This window comes from Scleropages formosus, chromosome 13 (genome assembly GCF_900964775.1).
Source record: "Scleropages formosus chromosome 13, fSclFor1.1, whole genome shotgun sequence".
NCBI lineage: Eukaryota > Metazoa > Chordata > Actinopteri > Osteoglossiformes > Osteoglossidae > Scleropages > Scleropages formosus.
Window position 1 is genome coordinate 28856310 of NC_041818.1, and position 18560 is coordinate 28874869.

General features: G+C 55.2%; 1 protein-coding gene across 1 annotated transcript; it reads left to right on the top strand.

Annotated features, from left to right (window-relative positions):
* Window positions 1-633: 633 nt before the first annotated feature.
* neurl4 (neuralized E3 ubiquitin protein ligase 4) lies at window positions 634-17454 on the top strand. The gene is made up of 29 exons (XM_029257621.1): window positions 634-841; window positions 3127-3595; window positions 3701-3766; window positions 3868-4289; window positions 4389-4500; window positions 4856-4944; window positions 5294-5366; window positions 6151-6424; window positions 6571-6752; window positions 7849-7934; window positions 8045-8207; window positions 8353-8563; window positions 8710-8786; window positions 8915-8993; window positions 9171-9340; window positions 10479-10607; window positions 10767-10912; window positions 10993-11211; window positions 11325-11423; window positions 11512-11655; window positions 11839-12003; window positions 12111-12269; window positions 12355-12534; window positions 12940-13033; window positions 13236-13343; window positions 13525-13669; window positions 13851-13963; window positions 15294-15453; window positions 15569-17454. Exons 1-29 carry the CDS (start codon window positions 677-679, stop codon window positions 15771-15773), a joined length of 4704 nt encoding a protein of 1567 aa, XP_029113454.1. The 5' UTR covers window positions 634-676; the 3' UTR covers window positions 15774-17454.
* Window positions 17455-18560: the final 1106 nt, after the last annotated feature.

Sequence of the window (18560 nt, forward strand, 5' to 3'; positions counted from 1 at the left end):
CATCCCGACACGCACCATGACATCACGAAGAATAATAATATTACACACACACATATTTTCTGAACCGCTTGTCCATAATAATATTACTGCATCGCTTCTGTCCAAATGATGATCATAACATAAGAGGGACTGAGAACAATCAATCATGTCCAGGCCAGACTGGTCGGTGTTTCTAGCATTCTCCACCAACTACTCTACTAGTATCTTGAGAATGACATCGCGATCCCATCGCTGCAACTTTGCTTTGTAGTCACATTGTCACAGAGTCAGTATCACAAAGCTACACTGTCACAGAGTCACTGAGTCACATGGAGTCAGTCACTGTAACATCATATTGCCACAGAGTGACGCTGTCACAGTCACTCACTGTAACTGAGTCACATTGTCTCAGAGTCACAGTAACAACATTATCACATTGTAACAGAGCTGCTCTGACACATTATCGCTCTTTCAGAGTCACACGGTCACGTTATCTGCGTGTCACCGAGTCACAGCGCTCCCCGCGCCCCTCCGTCGCCGAGCGCCACACTGCCGTAAAGCGGCGCCGACCCGCTGACCTCCTGCCGTAAAGCGGCGCTGCGCTGCGCTGCGCTCTGCTCCGCTCTGCGCTACGCTGCTTTGCCGCAGCCCAACCGCCCGCCTCTTGAGCTGTCGCGAAGCGCGCCGCCCAGCGAAGATGGCGGCCGAGCTGCATCCCCGCAGCGGAAAGCTCATCGGCCTGTCGAACTCGAACCGAACGGCGCAGCGCAACCAGCCCGTGCAGGAGTTCAACCACGGGCTCGTGCTGAGCCGCGAGCCGCTGCGGGACCGCGATGTGTTCACGGTGCGAATCGACAAGAAGGTGAGTGAGAGAGAGAGAGAGAGAGAGAGAGAGAGAGAGAGAGAGAGCGGCGGTGCGCGCTCAGCGAGCGAGCGAGTCGAGTCGAGTGTGTGTGTGTATATATATATATGAGAGTGACAGATCTCTGGGGAGTGGACGGGGGGACAGTAGGGTACGGTCCAGCCAGGGATCCGACGCGTGCTCGGTGTCAGGCCCGCGTGCTGCCCCGCGGTGTGTGTGTGTGTGTGTGTGTGTGTGTGTGTGTGTGTGTGTGTGTGTGTGAGAGTGTGAGTGTGAGAGTGAGTGAGTGAGTGAGAGAGTGGGGGGTTCGCTGCCGAGTCTCTCCCGCAGCCATGAGAAACGCAGCCGTGACTGCAGTCATCATCCTCATCATCCTCATCTCCTCCCGAGCGGTGAACTTCACACTTGGACACAAAACAGGACCGACAGCCTGTGACCTTCTCACTGACACACACACAACACACACACAGAAGATCCGCGGTGATTCTTTCTACAAACACAACTTGTTTGGTTTCTCCTGTTCAGTTCTGCACCCCACGTGTGTGTTGTATTATAGTATATTGATTGTACATGTTGTGTGTGCTCTGTTAGTGTCTAGTTTTACACACACACAGCGTTTCCATCCATGATGTCGCTTTACAGAGAACAGCGTCTGCAAAATGAGTCCATGTAGGAACACACATGATCTATTCCTCCAGCTTCCTTGTTTCTTCACCGCACGCTTCGTGGTAACAAGTGAGCCTGAACCGCGGTACGTACGCGCTCTGCACGGCGACACCCCCGCCCCTTAGCTGCAGGGACTCTCCCCCCGGTGTCGGTGACGGCGTACAAACGCGGTTATGCCACAGAGCGCTCGTCCTCTGCTTAAAACGGGCGACCGGCGGCGGCGGCGGCGGCTGCGCTCAGCGGGGCTCTTTTCGACGTGTCGGAACACAAAGGTTGGTGGGTGTTTCTGGGCCAGCGATGCTGCACTGCTCAGCTGTCCCCCAGTGACCCCCCCACACGCACACGCACAGGTGTCCTTAGCAAAGGGGATTCCTGCTTCACACTTTGGAACCCGTGTTCCTCGCGTTCTGTGTTTCGCTGCTCAGCTCAGCTCCGCTCACGTCCACGTTCTCACCGGTTGGGGTATTTTACCGCAGGCGAGTACCCGATGGCTACGCAGCACGAGCTGTGAACGAGGTGTGGGGGGATCACTGATGAACAGATGGGGATTGGGGTGAAGCAGGTGAACTTTTGACACCTTCGCTGAGCGGATCCTGCGTTCTGTTGCTCTGTGTTGGTGTTCGGAGGTGTTCGGTTCTTCCCGCGAGATCGGCTGCCTCCGAACCCGTCGCCGCGGACGCTGCAGGTGGACATCGGGTCCTGAACGCAGAGCTGATGGGCGGAAAGTGCTGGAACATGGAGATGGGACACGGACAGGAAGAGAGGAGTCTGGCTGGAGCTGCGCTGGACATGTGTGTTGGAAGTTTGTGTGTGACGAGGGGATGATGTCGTGCAGGGCGCGCTGAGTGCTGCGGTCCCGGTGTGCGACGCCGAACCGTGCGTCCTGGGTTGTGCTCTGATCTGTGCTCCTGTCCAAGCTGTAATTGACTGCACACGCACACATCCCTGTGTGTTTACTGTCACTTGCTCCCTGACCTCTTGCTAAATATCTTCACACCTGAACAAACATTCAGAATCCACCTGAGCGTCATTAGGCAGTTGCAAGAGCTGTGAAATAACTGGTATGTGCATCTGTGTGCGTGCTCGCTCGCTCGCTCGAGTGTACCCCTCGATCATCCTCCCTCATATTCCGCACCCCGTTGCCATGGTGATTTTTCTTCCTCGCTGTGTTTACAGGTCAGTGTTGAGCTGTTTGACATGTTTCTCCAGGAGCCTGGAGGACGGGTGCGCGCACACACACACACACAGAAACAGTAAAGAAGTGCAGAGCTGCATGACACGATGTGCAGCACGAGGAATAACAAACCGTTGAGGAAGACGTGGGTACGCGTGGAGGGACTCAAGTGGGGTCCTGCGCTGTCCAGAGGGCACATTGTCATAATGACATCGCAGCGTCAACGAGTGATGCGGTGTAATAATTTCATTGGCCAGGAGCAGTATGGGGAGTACAGGAGACCCTTTAGGAAGTGTGTGGGGGTCCGAGCTGCAGGCCCCTGGGGGTCCAGATGTCCACGACAGTCATTAGTGCTGGAAACGTTGCGTGGTGCGCATCGCAGGAATCGAAAGCGGCCTCATCCTGCGGCTCAGATCCTACCCTGTCTCTATGGCGCCCTGCGCAGGTCAACTCGTGGAGCGGCTCCATCGAGATCGGTGTGACAGCACTTGACCCGGCAGCCTTGGACTTCCCAAGCAGCGCCACGGGCCTCAAGGGCGGCTCTTGGATCGTGTCGGGCTGCTCTGTGCTCATGGACGGTCGCTCTGTGCTGGAGGAGTATGGTCGCGACCTGGACCAGCTGGCCGAGGGCGACTGCGTCGGCATCCAGAGGAACAGCCAGGGCGAGCTGCACCTGTGGGTCAACGGCCAGGACTGCGGCGCAGCCGCCAGCGGCCTCCCCGCCCGCCTTTGGGCCGTCGTGGACCTCTACGGCAAGTGCACGCAGATCACGGTAGTCAGCTGCGAGCCGCCGCCCCCCGGGACCGAAGCTGAGGGGCCGTGTGAAGAGGAGCCCTCCAGGACCCACGGCGAGGACATGGCGAGCGGAGCAGCGGCCATACAGCCTGCGGTGGTCAACGGCACCGTGGACGAAGGTAACGGCACCGGGAGCTCTGCGTGCCCGTGTGGTTTACCCTTCGTTGTGTCATGGAGGGACACTGGGTGTGCGGCTTATTTACCTCCTCCCCCCTCCCCACCAGTGCCTGAGCTCCCCGTCAGCCAGAACCGACCCGACAAGTTCCCCAACACGCTGGAACCTGAGGCAGGTGAGGGAGGAGGCCACTTCGTGCCCTCAGTCGTATGACCTCCCCCTGTTTGGCACCCCTGCCGTACTGACCGTGATCTCTCCCCCCCCCCCCCCATGCAGCGCTCACGGAGCAGCAGCTCTTCGACGTCTTCAACAACGCCATCGTGTCCCTGTACCGCGCCGAGGACGACGGTGCCGGGGACGCAGGGGGCGCTCTCTCTGATGTGTCCACCAGGGGGTGCGTGGGGGGGATGAGCAGCAGCGGCGTGCTTGCGGGCAGCAGTGACTTGGCGAGTAGCGGCGGGGGCGCCGGCGACAGCTCCGGCAGCAGTCCGGCCGGAGGGGGCGGGGCCACGCTGGGGCCCGCGCTCGCCTCCGGGGGCGTGACCACCAACGACGCGCTGCTCTTCCACGAGAAATGCGGCACCCTCATCAAGCTGAGCAACAACAACAAGACGGCGGAGCGGCGCCGACCGCTGGACGAGTTCAACAATGGCGTGGTGATGACCAACCGGCCGCTGCGGCACAACGAGATGTTTGAGGTGAGGGTTGCGCCCCCAGCTGGGTCCTCCTCCGAATCACACCTGGGACACACTTGTGACGCTGACCACACTTTGCCGTTTTCCGTTTTCTTCCTGCAGATTCGCATCGACAAGCTGGTGGACAAGTGGTCGGGGTCCATCGAGATCGGCGTGACCACACACAACCCCAACAACCTGGACTACCCAGCCACCATGACCAACCTCCGCTCGGGTACTGAACGGTCCTTCCCGCTCATTTACGTACTCGCCTCACGCCTGCGCTTGCCGTTTGGGGCCTGTTTCCATCCTGCCCAGCTGTGTTCCGGTGTCAGGATACAGCGATTGGCTCAGAACGTGCTATTATTGACATGGTCATACGGTATACTTTGCATATATCGTGTGAAACAGGTTTGAAACCTCTGATTCCGTTCTTCCTTGCAGCGTTTCAGAGTACTTTTACTGTACTGGGAATCAAACAGAGTAAACTGTGATTGAGAAACTGTTAATAGGGCTTCCATGTATTACGAGTCTCCTTTTAAGTGTAAGGCTGCTGACTGCGTGCGTGCATGTGTGCGTTTCTCCTGCAGGCACTATCATGATGAGCGGCTGCGGCATTCTGACCAACGGAAAGGGCACCAGGAGGGAGTACTGTGAGTTCAGTCTGGATGAGCTGCAGGTGAGTCGCTGTCGCCCTCCTGCTGCTTCCACTGGGCCTCGCCGGGCCGCCGTAGTGCCGACAGTTGTCTGCTGCCTCGCACACTTCCTGTATCGCTTGCTTTGTTGCCGCTGAGCTGTAGTCCCACACGCACTGCGTTTGCTCCGATGGGCCCTTGGCGCTCGAGGGGATCGCTGTGCAAAGCTTTGGTTCTTTGCCCTTAATGTGCAGAATTGTCTGTTATTAGCTCCTGAGCTGCTCTCTCACATTCTAGCACATGATCTACGATGACCCGATGGATCCTTCGCTTGGTTCCGTTCTCCTGCAGACCTCCACTAGTCCAGCGCTGCTCTCTCTCTGTCTTTCCCAGGAGGGCGACCACATCGGGCTGATGCGCAAGTCCAGCGGAGCCCTTCATTTCTACATCAACGGCATCGACCAGGGTGAGCTCAGCAGGCAGGGAGCACTTCCTGTTGTCCAGCCTCATGGCGCACGTGTTGTGCTGAGGAGGCGACTTCGAGCACGTGGGACATAGCGGCATCCGGCTCGTTTTTTTCCTCCCCTCCCTTCCTTCTTTTTACCTGTACTTACCGAGAAGGAAACCGCGGTGCCGTTACTTCAGCACACATGTGAGTTTGAGCCTTCCGCTCTACATGCCACTTGCCTTATTTGAAAGGTAAGAGAAACTATGAAAAGATAAAATATCGATAAGACGACACCTAAACGCAAAGCAGTAGAGCTCCGGTTCAGACCGTTTGGCGTAAAAACTCAAAAAAAAAAACTAGTATAACAAGAATGTTGTATTGCGATGACAGTTACTGTAAGAATACGTGAGATCGCAGTACAAAACACAATCCAATTAAAATGCTGCAAACAGTTCTGGTTTCAAAGGTTATCAATTAAAAGGCATTAAAAGGGTCCATTAAAATGAGAGAAGGGAAGATAAAATGATAACACTTCATAAGGTAAAATGTGTGAATCAAAGTGTTTCGGTGAAAGTGCTGCACGTATTGAATATCCACTGGGAATTACAGTTGTTACGGTCATTAAGTCAGAACCGGTGCACAACACGACTCGGTGAACTTTGAAATGACCCCTTAATGACTTCTTCGACCGCCTGCAAGTTACTGTACTCCGCTGCAGTGTAAACCGCACTACCGGAATACTGCAATATGACCGTGCCAACCTGTGGTTCTGCTGACCCCGCGCCGACCCCTGTGCCCTCAGGCGTGGCCGCTTCCCAGACTCCCGCCGTGGTGTACGGCGTCGTGGACCTGTACGGCATGGCCGTCAAAGTCACCATCGTGCACAATCACAACCACAGCGACCGGCTGCGGCGGAACAACGCCATCATGAGGGCGCTCTCCCCCGACGTGGGCCGCCCTCGGCCCGCCCTTTCGCTGACCCCGGACCCCGAGGTGCCCGACCGCCTGCTCTTCCACCCCAACTGCGGACAGAAGGCGGCTATAATCGGCGACGGCCGGACGGCTCTGCGGCCGCAGTGAGTGACGCCGCTCCTCTTCCGTCAGCGGAGCGGTCTGCAGCGGTCTGGTCGCGATTGCGATCGCGGTCACCGTCACGTTTCTGCAAGGGCATCCGCCGCACCCACTGAACACGGCGCCGCTTCTTCCTCTTCCTGCCCCGCAGCGCCACCGACGACTTCAACCACGGCGTGGTCCTGAGTAGCCGCCCTCTGCGCTCCAACGAGGTGTTCCAGGTGCGCATCGACAAGATGGTGGACAAATGGGCGGGGTCCATAGAGATCGGCGTGACGACGCACAACCCCGCTTACCTGCAGCTGCCCTCCACCATGACCAACCTCCGCTCTGGTGAGACACATGTGCGCACGCACACACACACACACACACACACACACACACACACACACACACACACACACTCGCACTCCAGATGCTTTCACTAGTACTCCCTGTGACTTCCACAAGACCCCCCAAGTTACTTCCTGGGCAAAGTGCATGTCATGGAAAATGAATCAAAATGACAAGATGAATGGTATTGTTGTGCATGACTGTTAAAACCGCTAAATGTGTGGCATTAGTAACGGTAGCGTTTCTTTGTAGCTTCTCTTTAGATGTTCTATAAATAAATAAATACATGAATAGATGTTCTGTTTTCATTTTACTCCTTTGTCGTCTACAGCCGCTTGGTCATGACTGGAGTCTCTCTAGGAGACATACGCCGTGAGACGGGAACCGCCCCGGACGGAGAAACGCGCATGATTTGATACACACATTTGATACACGCGATGATAAAGTCCCCCACGGCCCGTGTGTCTCGCAGCGTGAAGCGCTCGAACCCTGTGCTCTCGGAGGGTCTGCATGGTGTTACTGACCCATTGAGGGTTTCTTTATGCTGCTGTAAGAGTGGTCAGGGAAGCAGTTGCTATGATTTAAATCTCTGAGCTAATAGTTACTTGTTTACAGCTCATTTCTAAGACCCGGGTTCAAATTCCAGCTCCCGCTTAGCACCTTGATCAAGGTACTTAACCCTGAATTGGTACAATAAAAATTACGTTGCTGTTTAAATCACTGTTTGTTAATCACTGTGGAGAAAAGCTTCAGCAAAATGAATTAATAGTTGTAAGTGTTGAAACTGCGGTTCGAAGTGCTATTTACATTTATATTTATATTTACCTTAATCGGCGGCTGTGATTGGTTGAGATTGTCCGTGTGACAAGAAGTAGGAAGCGTACATCTGATATGGTTACGGAAGAGCTGTTGCTGCAGTAGAAAAGCGAGAGTGATGCCACTGAGGGACGGGAACCCAAAACTTGTGACGCAGGCACAACAAAACGCCCGTTTCGGAAGGAAAATGGGGCAAAAAAGTGCAGAACATTAAGGCGCCTTTCTGTGTGAAGACAAGTCGCGTGTTTGAGTTGCGCGACCTCTGCTCCCCGTCTCTCAGGCACCTGGATGATGACGGGGAACGGCGTCATGCACAACGGGACCACCATCCTGGACGAGTACGGCCACAACCTGGACCGGCTAAAGGTGAGGACTGTGCCCCGCCCCGCCCCGCCCCCCCAGGGATGCTGCTCCTCGCCGTGCCGTGTGTCCCCGTCGCCCTTTCGCTGCTCATGCCCTGTGGCCCCTCCCCTCAGGCAGGCGACACGGTCGGGGTGGTGCGCAAAGACGATGGCAGCCTGCACTTCTTTGTGAACGGGGTGCCCCAGGGGCCGGCTGCGTGGAACGTGCCGCCCAGCGTCTACGCCGTGGTGGACCTGTACGGTCAGGCAGCCCAGGCCACCATCATGGATGACATGGGTAAGTGGTGATAGGAGGCAAGCGGGTGTGTGGAGACGTGGAGCACAGGGTGTTGAGGGACAGGCCTTGGGGTCCGGGCGAGAGACGGGTGTGAGAGCAGAAGCTAAAGTGTCGTCCGTGACCTCGTTCCTCCTGCCCACCGCAGCTGACCTCCCCCCGCTGCCAGATGACAGCTCGGAGGGGCCCGCAGCCACGTCCCCCAGCAGCCCCTGCTCGGTGGGTGGGGCCAGTGCTGTCAACGACCTGCGCTTCCACCAGCTCCACGGCACCAATGCTGTCATCACCAACGGGGGGCGCACCGCCCTGAGACAGAACTGCCGCAGCGAGTTCAACGATGCCATTGTCATCTCCAACAGGTGGGGGTGCTCCAAGGTGTAGCCAGTCTGCATGAAGTGGAGCAGTTACGTAGGGTGCGGGTGGAGTCGCGTGGGAGGTGGGTGGAGTTTTTTCCATTTTGACAGCGATCGTGTGTGTGTGTGTGTGTGCATGCGCGCGCTTGCAGATGCCTTCGAGATGGCGAGTTGTTTGAGATTGTCATTCAGAAGATGGTGGACCGCTGGTCAGGGTCTATAGAAGCAGGTGAGTTATGGAAACCAGCCATTAATGGAGCTCATCAGTGTTGTTACCCTGAAGTCCATTGTGACTCCACAGGAGACCCCAACCTGTGTGTGTGTGTGTGTGTGTGTGTGTGTGTGCGCGTTTGGCAGGTGTGACTGCAATCCGGCCGGAAGAGCTGGAGTTTCCCAACACCATGACGGACATAGACTATGATACCTGGATGCTCAGGTATGTGCTGTGGACTTTCCCTCTTTTGTCTGTTCTTGTTGTGCCACTTTTTACTTTGTTTTGCTTTTTTTTTATTTCTACTTTTGCGCTTTGATTTTTGTCCGTTTTATTTGAATGCGCTTGTGTTTTTGCCCGTATCCCTGATTCTGTGGCTCTCGAACCCTCCTCTCTCCTCAGCGGCACAGCAATCATGCAGGATGGAAACACCATGCGCAACAACTACGGCTGCGATCTGGACTCGCTCACCACGGGTTCCCGCATCGGCATGATGCGCACGGCCAGCGGGGACCTGCACTACTACATCAATGGGGTGGACCAGGGCATGGCTTGTGCCGGCCTGCCGCCAGGTAAAGACCTGTGGAGAGCTCGCTCTCTCTCCCACGCGCACAAAAACCCCTGGCCAGTCGTTACAGGAGCAGTAACAGACAAGGTCTTGTAACATGTTGGAGGAACCAGGAAGGAGTGAAACGTTACTGTTGGAGCTACACTGGCTCCTCCTTTTATGGTGACCAATTTAAGAAATTACATACTATACAAACTTCCCCCCTGAATTTACATTATTAAATTTTCTTTGCTTTTTTTTTTTTTTTTTTTTTTATAAAAACGTCTGCAATCGACATTTGTAACACACACACACACACATTTTCAGAACCGCTTGTCCCTTACGGGGTCACGGGGAACCGGAGCCTACCCGGCAACACAGGGCGTAAGGCCAGAGGGGGAGGGGACACACCCAGGACGGGACGCCAGTCCGTCGCAAGGCACCCCAAGCGGGACTCGAACCCCAGACCCACCGGAGAGCAGGACTGCGGTCCAACCCACTGCGCCACCGCACCCCCCTACATTTGTAACACTGCAAATGAAAATTGAATGTGTCTGAGGACTTAATAAAGTATTTTGAGAAAAAAGGTTTAAAAAATGTAAGAAATTTGAGTGAAGAAAATGAAATGCAAAAGTGTCTTTATACTCTGAGATGGTAACTGAATGGGAGTGTGTGTGGGGGCACCGTAATCCTGCTCACCTCCTCGGTGTTCACAGCTCCTGCCTGCTGATGCTGAGCGTCGCTCCTCATAAGTAATGCGATGAGGAACATTGCACATGTTCATGGTTTGAATCGGAGACAATACATTTTGTTGTCAGTTGTAAATTAGGTTGAAGTCTAATGTAGCTACAGGTCATAAAAAGTGTGTGTTTTTTTTTTTTTTTTAATTTTTTTTATTTTTTAAAATTATCACTGTGCCCAGTACTTTTAGAGAACCTCACCAGTGACTGGATTAAGAGATCTCAGTGTCATTAACATTCGGATGATTGGTGTAAAAAGTCACTTTTGTGCTATGAGCAGTTATGAACAAAACTGAGTCATGAAGAGTCCAAGTTGTGTTCATAATCCGAGGACACTGCGGTAAGAAGTTTCCTCTTGGAAACTTCAGCTCGCCTTCCATACACAGCAGCCCACTGTCTGTTCCCCTCCTTGCCGTGTCTCAGAGGTGTACGCAGTCATCGACCTGTATGGCCAGTGTGTCCAGGTGTCCATCACCAGTTCGTCGGGACCGCTGGACAACAGCCTGTGTACGAGCAACATCACAGAGAAGAGCTTTCCCATTCAGTCCCCAGGTACTGCGTGAGTGTGTCAGAGTGTGTGTCACGCACTCTGTGTGTGTGTGTGTGTGTGTGTGTGTGTGTGTGTGTGTGTGTGTGTGTGAGAGGCAGAGAGAGTGCGCGTGCATTGGAGTTCTGCTGTCTAACTCTGCCGCTCTCTCTGTCTCTCTCTAGTGGCTGGGGTCGCTCACCGCCTGCACAGTAAACATGGCAAGAATGTTGTGCTGCTTGGGGAGGGCAGCCAGGCAGTGAGGATGGGAGGATACACACATGGCATCGTCTTCAGCGCCAAGGAGCTCAAGACCGACGAGCTCTTTGAGGTGCGCGTGCGCGCGTGTGTGTGTGCGTGCGCGTGTGCGGTCGCTACGCAGACGTGACCCTTTGCGGTCCGCTCCCCCAGGTGAAGATAGACGAGGTGGACGAGCAGTGGTCCGGCTCCCTCCACGTGGGCCTGACCACACTGCCGCCTGCGGAGCTGCCCTCCTGCCCCACGGGGGCGCTCTGCCCCTCGCTGCCCCAGCTGCGCGGTCGTGTCACCTGGCTCCTGGCCGGGACCGAGGTGAGGCGTAACGGCGTGCTGCAGAGGCAGAACTACGGCTGCTCGCTGGACCGGCTGATGGTGAGCGGAGCGGAGGGATCCGGGAGGGTGGGGGGACGTGGGGGGGGTTGTGCGAAGCACTGCTGGTTCAGGGACCGCAGTGACCGTGTCTGAACCGCTGCTTTTGCCCTCAGGTGGGGAACCGCGTGGGTGTCAAACGCTGCAGCGACGACACCATGCATATCTTCATTGACGGAGAGGACATGGGTCCAGCAGCCACTGCTGTAGCCAAGGTGATGTGCTGAAACATCTCTCTCGCACGCACACTCGCACGCTCACACAGCCCACTGCTGACCGGCCTCTCTCCCTCCGTGTGTCCAGAACGTGTACGCCGTGTTAGACCTGTACGGGCGCGTCACGGCCATGTCCATCGTGAGCTCCACGGTGCTGGAGGACACGGAGAGCAGCAAGGCGCCCTCGCTCTCCTCTGACAGCTGCAGTGAGGGCGAGGAGGAGCACAGCCTGGTGAGGGGGCGGGGCTCATCGAGAGCTCCCGACCAGAGCCGAGCAGGACCGCGGAGTAGTCGGACGCTTACGGGCTGTCGGGATCAAACCACGTTTGTCCGGCTGATGCCGCACTTTCTGGCGTGTCGCCGTGTCCACCTGTGATTCGATGCTCACGATGGTCCCTCTGTGCCCCGTGTGCAGTGTGAAAACGAGGCGGCTCCGGTGCCCACGGTCATGACATTCCTGGAGAACCATGGCAAGAACATCCAGCTGTCTAATCAGAACCTGACGGCATCACGTGTGTCCAGTTACAACCAGGGCCTCCTGGTCACTGTGCAACCCCTTCCGCGCCAGCAGCTCTTCCAGGTGAACACGCTGACCGTGGGGTTCTCTCCTGGTCTCCTGGTCACCACTCCTCCTGGAGCGCTACTGTCCTGCTGTCTGCGGTTCTGACCAGGTCTGCTTCCTCTCAGTTCCAGATTGACCGCCTGAACCTCTCCTGGACCTCGTCCCTTTCCCTGGGCGTCATCGGCCACTCGCCCGACCGCCTCAACTTCCCCTCAACCGCTTGCTGCCTGAAGCGCTCTGCCTGGCTGCTGCAGCGTGACTCTGTCTTCCACAACTCGCTCAAGGTGCGTGTGTGTGATGGCTGCCAACCCTCTCCTGTCCTTGTCTCCCTTCTTTCACGATGCCCCTCCCTGTCTGTCCTCCCCTCAGATTTGTGAGAACTATGGACCCAACCTGGACACGTGTCCTGAAGGCACCATTTTGGGACTGCTGGTGGACGCCAACGGCTGCTTGCACCTCTATGTGAACGGGATAGACCAGGGTGTGGCGGCGCAGGACATCCCCAACCCCTGCTACCCCCTCATCGACCTGTATGGCCAGTGCGAGCAGGTCTGTGTCCCAGGGGTTGTTTGAGCACCGCAACTTCCCGTTTCGCCCTTGCGCGTTTGCCTCGAGTTCTGCAAACCTTCCAGGGTGGAGGCGACACAACCCGGCGGTGTGGTGAGACCAGCGGGGGAACCGTGTCTGCAAAATGCAGCTAAACTTCATCCAGCTGTCAGGGCCTTCCCTCTGTCCACTGTGAGGACACACACGCTTAGTGAGTCAGTCAGAGTCAGTGGCGGTCGGTCACAGTTGCTGTCGTCCATATTATTCGGGAGGAATCGTTTCCTTACACCTACGATCACGTAAACTCTGACCGATATTACTCCCGTAAGAGCTGCAGCTCATGGACTCCCACAGGTATCCCGGTTCTCCGACTCACAGCGGGTGTTGTATGTGATGTCACGGCTGCAGGTTACCATAGTGACGAACGACGTGCCAGCAGTGGCGAGGAAGGGCCGAGAGTCCTGTTGTCAGGGTGACATGGAGAAGGCCGACATGGTTGATGGTGAGATGATGCACATTATGTTCTTATGTGCCCTGAGCTGCTCAGCATCTGCCTCTGTTCCTGCGGTGACCGTGTGTGTGTGGCTCCGCCTCCTTCTGGGCCACCTGGTCTCACACGACCGCGTTTGCTGACCACAGTCATTAACATACGCCCCGCCTCTCCTCCCAAATGACCCGCTTTTCCTCCCTCTTCTCTCCTCCAGGGATCAAGGAGAGTGTGTGCTGGACTCCCCCGCCGGAGGTGAATCCCAACAAGACGTGCGAGTACCAGGCTTTGTGTTCCCGCTTCAAGGACCTGCTCACTCTGCCAGGTGAGGGACGTCAACCTCCCCACAGCGTCTCCCCCGCAGCCCCTGGTTTCCCCCCATCCCATGAACATGAAGCTCTTGTCATCATCAGCTCCTCATTGTTTGTGTATACCTTGTTCTTCTTCCTCTATTTATCTGCTCATCCATTTTACACACACACACTCTCTCTCGCTGCCGCCTCCAGATGGCTATTTCAACGAGGACGCCAAGTTCAACCTGTGTTACTGCGAGTCCTGCCACAAGCTGCGTGGAGATGAGCCCTATTACAAGCGTGGCGAGCCCCCCCGCGACTACGCCCTCCCCTTTGGCTGGTGCCGCTTTGCTCTCAGGTGGGTGTGTCGCTGTGCCCAGCAGTGCTGCTCCGTTCCTTCTAGCGGGGACCTCACCGCGGATGAAATGGCCGCAGAGAAGCAGCCTGTTCTGCTTCCTTTCGCTGCTCCTTTAGGTCAGGGATGGTCGTCAGGATGTGGGCTCGCTCATCAGGATCCACTTTGGGTTTTCTCCCGGCAGGATCAAGCCCCACTGTGAGGTGGCCAACGGGTACAAGAAGTGGCACATGGCCTACCACGGCACAAGCGTCGGTTCCCTGAGGAGGATTCTGGACCACAACCAGATACTCTCAGGTAGGTGCTGCTACCCTGGAGCACAGGACGGCACTGTGACTGAGACAGAGCCGCGTGGGTTAAGTTCCGCACAACTCGGAGTAAAACGTAGTTCGGCGAGCAGCAGGCGAAGAGCTTTAAACACGGACACAGGCTTCTCGACATACCTTGTGTGGGTGTCTGATTCCAGCTTGCTGCTGGTTCACATTCCTCCACTAGCTCCTATATTCAAAGAGCTAGAGGGCAGTAGTAAGAACTAACAAATAATCCCATAATTACGAGAAATTTATTTTTTAGGCTGCGCTTACAGCGTTAACCCCTCATGTTGGTAACACACTGCTCATGTTGGATACACTCAATGTGCACAGCTAACGGGTTACAGTAAATGTGACGGCGACTGACGGCTGACGGTGCGGACGTGGTAGTGATGGCTCACAGAAGAAGTCACCCGATTGGTTTTAAGGAGTTTAAATATTAAATGTGAGAAGTTCAGCAACCAAAAGGGAGAGGCAAATGTAATGGAGTAAATGTACATTTTTTTTCAGGTAAAAAGTTTGGTTACAAAAAACTGCTGTGGGAATGCTGATTGAATGATTGACTGCGTTCTCAGGGAGGCCAATCGGAATGTAGTGTTGAGCTTTGTCCCGCCTTGACTGACAACATAGTTCATTCACAGGAAGAAGTAATCACAGAAGTCTGGGTGGAAAAAGCGAATGATCCCAGTTATTTAAAAGAAGAAAAAAAAAAAAAAATACACAGCTGTATAAACGGGTAAATAGTTGTAAGTACCTTAACCATGTAAGTCGCTTTGGAGAAAAGCATCGCATAAAAGTTGTGTGGACATTGTGTGTGGTAGGTAGTTCCCACTGTGCACTCGAGCCCAGGTTCGAATCCCACCCCCTAGTGTAATACTCTTGATGGCAGTACTTTCCCTGAACCAGTACAGTAACAAAGACCCCCTTTACACTGTAAGTCACTTTAGAAAGAAGCGTCAGCTGAAGGAACAACTTAGTGATGTTATAACCGACAAGAGTTCGAGGGCAAAATCTCTGAAATTATTTGCCCTTTATGTCAGTTACTGTTGAGCAGAACTTTGAAGCACTGTCACCGCTGTAGCCTTCTTCCTACGTATAACGCACCCCTGCCCTGCCCCCAGTTGGCAGCAGACCGGTCTAACCTCAGAGATGCTCTGGCTGCGGAGGTTGGCGGTGCTCCGTTGTCTCGGTGCAGATGTCAGAGACTCACGGGAACGGGTTCAGGGTGCGAGCAGGGTGATGGAGGGAAGCTGGAAGGAGGCCGAGGTGGTCCGCTCAGCGAGTCTTGCGATGATGGACCGTTTGGTCTCCTGCAGGGCCTTCGTCCATCTTCTCAGTGGCCCAGGTGAAGGTGGAGGGTCAGAACGGCTACAGCGAACCAGAGGAGAACAGCGCTCCCGAGAGGGAGGTGCCGAAGGTGCAGCTGTCGCCTACCATGCGCTACTCTGGCCTGGAGGCCTTCGCCCCCAAAGTGCAGTGAGTCCGGGGGGGTTGAGATTGAGAGGAGGGCGGGAGACGAGGGCAGGAGGGTCGTGCTAACAATCACTGACAGTGTTTTCCTTTTCTCCGCGTCCTCCGTGGTCACGGCCAGATTCCGGGACCCTCGCTCTCAGCGCTATTACCACGCCCAGGTAGCTTTCCAGGTGTGTGTGCGGCCTGGCTCCTACAAGGTGGGTCCTCAGAGTTTGGGTGCGAGCGAGGCGCTGGACCCCCGCTTCAGCAACGCCGAGATGGAGTGGATCACCAAGGAGAAGGGCGGCATCCTGCTCTACGGGCTGCTTATCCGAGTGGAGTGAGGGCCGGGGGGGTAAATCTGAGTCCGGTCGGTCACCTCAGATGGCAACTAAACGGCATCCCTCCTCGCGCAGCCACCCCCCGCCCCCCGCCCCATCGTGACTCGCCTCGGACTTGTTTCACGTGGAGGATCGGAGGATGAACAAACACCTTTTTCATTGACGTTTTTTTTTTTTTTGTTTGAGAGGGTGGGTTCGGTTCGGAGAAGAGACAAACTGCCTGCACTTTACGTTTTGAATACGAGTGGGCGATTTTTAAACTTTCCATGGATTTAATGGTCACTGCTCTCTCTCTCTCGCTCTCTCTCTCGCTCACTCCTTCCCGTGCCTCTGAACAGTCTGCCTGCCTCTGCTCCCTTTTGTTCGCTGTACGCAGACGACGGGCGGTCGGGGGGGGCGTGGCGTTTGGACAGGGATGAAAACCAATCACCTTCAGGTTCTCTCGCGCAGCAGTCCGATTGATGTTTTTTCTCAAACCGTCGAACGAAGAGATGAGCTTGTGGGAAGGAGCTGGGGTTGACTCCTTTGTGCCTGCAGCTGGGGGACACGGAACCAGAAGGACATGAGACACGCTGACGGAGGACAGCCCGTCCACTTCTCTCCCTCACCCTGCTTCTCACACACTTCTGTGCGTCACCTTTCCTTTAGTGCCCCCTTCTGGTGAGCACTTCCTGAAGCGCAAGGACGTGTCTCTCGCCTGCGGGTAAAGGGAGCTGGAAAGGCTCTTCTCCAAGAAACGGTGCTCAGTGAAGGTCAACTGATCCCTTGGCAGAAGGCGCTGGTGCCACCAGGATTGCGAGACGCAGCAGAGCAGATCTCCTCTAGGACGGATCGCCACGCGCTCTGAGGATCTTTTCGGCGCCCGCTGCCGCCCCCGTCTGTTTGAAGCACACCCCCTCGGTGCTGACATGGTGGCACCTGCGTGTCTATGGATTTGGGGAAGGTGTGGATGGTGACTGTGTTTGCAGGAGCACCTTTGGCTCTTCTGGCTCCACCCGGAGCTTCTCGTCCTTTTCGCCAGGTGATGTTTACACTGCGGCCTGGACCTCCTCCCCGAGAGAGAGAGAGAGAGAGAGAAAGAAAGTTGTAGTTCCGTAAAACTGTCCAGGCACAAAGTTGTTGCAAGGCATGTTGGGAAATGGTCTGAATGGTGACCCTGTGCCTGGAGTCGGTGGGACGGTTATAGTTTATTCTCCTGCAGTGGAAGTGCGTGCACTGACAGGTGACTTGAAGAGATCTTTCCAACTCCAAAAAGCTCATATCTTAGGGTTGTGCAACTACTCATTCGCCTTCATCTCCAAAGCATATCTGCCGTGTAAAGCAGCACTTTTGCGTTTCGTTTCATTTCGTTTCTGTTGCCAAGTTGATATACATGAGTAAATGTATGTTCGCAGGTAGATTCCCGTAGCCTCGCCAGGGCCGTGTGGGTTCTAACGCTTCCTTCGTGCTGTCGGAGGAGGCCTCGCGGATCGATGCTGCTGTTCCGTGGCTCCAGGGGAGACCAATAAACAGGACGTGTTTGCAATGTCTCATCGAAAATGTGAAGAAATGGGCTTATTATTTAAGTGTGGCACAGCTTTTTTAATCAATGTTTCTTTTCTGTCTGTTGTGCTGTACAGACTGTTACACAACATGAACCATATCGCCCTGGTTTGTAAAGAACAAAGAACGTATGCACAGTGTATGGACTGCAGTGCTGTGTGGCCTCTTCTTTCCCGTGTGTGTGTTCGTTCAGCTTCGGTGCATTTTCACCATGTTGTGGCCGAGGAAGGACAAAGTACGCGAACCATTTTGTTCTACTCCACGTGCTCATGCAGAGATGGAGAAATTCCAGCATTTGAGATGTGCCATTTACACACCACCAGCTGGCCCCCCTCTTCTGCACACACACACTGAGCCCATTAGTAATATAGAAATATGAAGGAAGCCAAAGATATGTATTTTATTTAATATAAAAGACACAGACAATGAGTTTTTCATAACCCTGTTCTGTTGCATATTGACGCTTCGGTTTACATTTTTAGCTGAACGCGAGGGAGGGGAAAGCTGGACCGCAAAGGAAAAGGGTTCGAACCAAACGTGACCGTCGAAAAATCGTGGAAAAGGCAGAAACGTGCCACATGGGGAGGGTCACGGCGGGGCTCATCGGGCGCTGCTTCACCTCCAGCACCAGGGACGGACGTGTGCGTGCGAACGCACGGGCTGGGCAGCTCACCTGGGGCCGCTCACGCTTGACATTTTGTTTTCTGACACGATGCAGATGCCACCGCCGCCTGCTGTGCCAAGGCGGTTGCCTTCAACCTACTATGCAGGACCATGGCAACGGTTCCCAGTGCAAGACCTCACCCTCTTTCCTTTAAGCCACACACTTGCTGGACTGACCCTGTGAAATATGCCGTAAAGAACGGGTAGGGGGTAGCGGTAGTGCCTCGCAGCTCGGGCTGTGTGGTTAAAAGAAGGCCTCGCCGAACCACTTTTCTGCAGTCGCTGTGAATTGGCTTCAGCTCAACCGTGCTTACCTTGCCCTACCCTTCTAAAACTAAGTACACTGATATATGAGCACTGTAGTAAGCAGTGCTCCGCCCAGTATGCAGCGGGACCCCCGACGGCACCAAGAGCCTCGGCCACTGCTCCACCAGTCTGGTCGGCGTGGATCCGGAAGGAAAACGGAAGGCGGCGCCACTGAGGACAGACCCCAGCGAAAGTGACGTCTCCAACACCTTCGCGTCACTCCAGTTTTGGCATCTCCGCGAGTTTCACCAAGCGCTTTGAGAATCACGCTCATGGCTG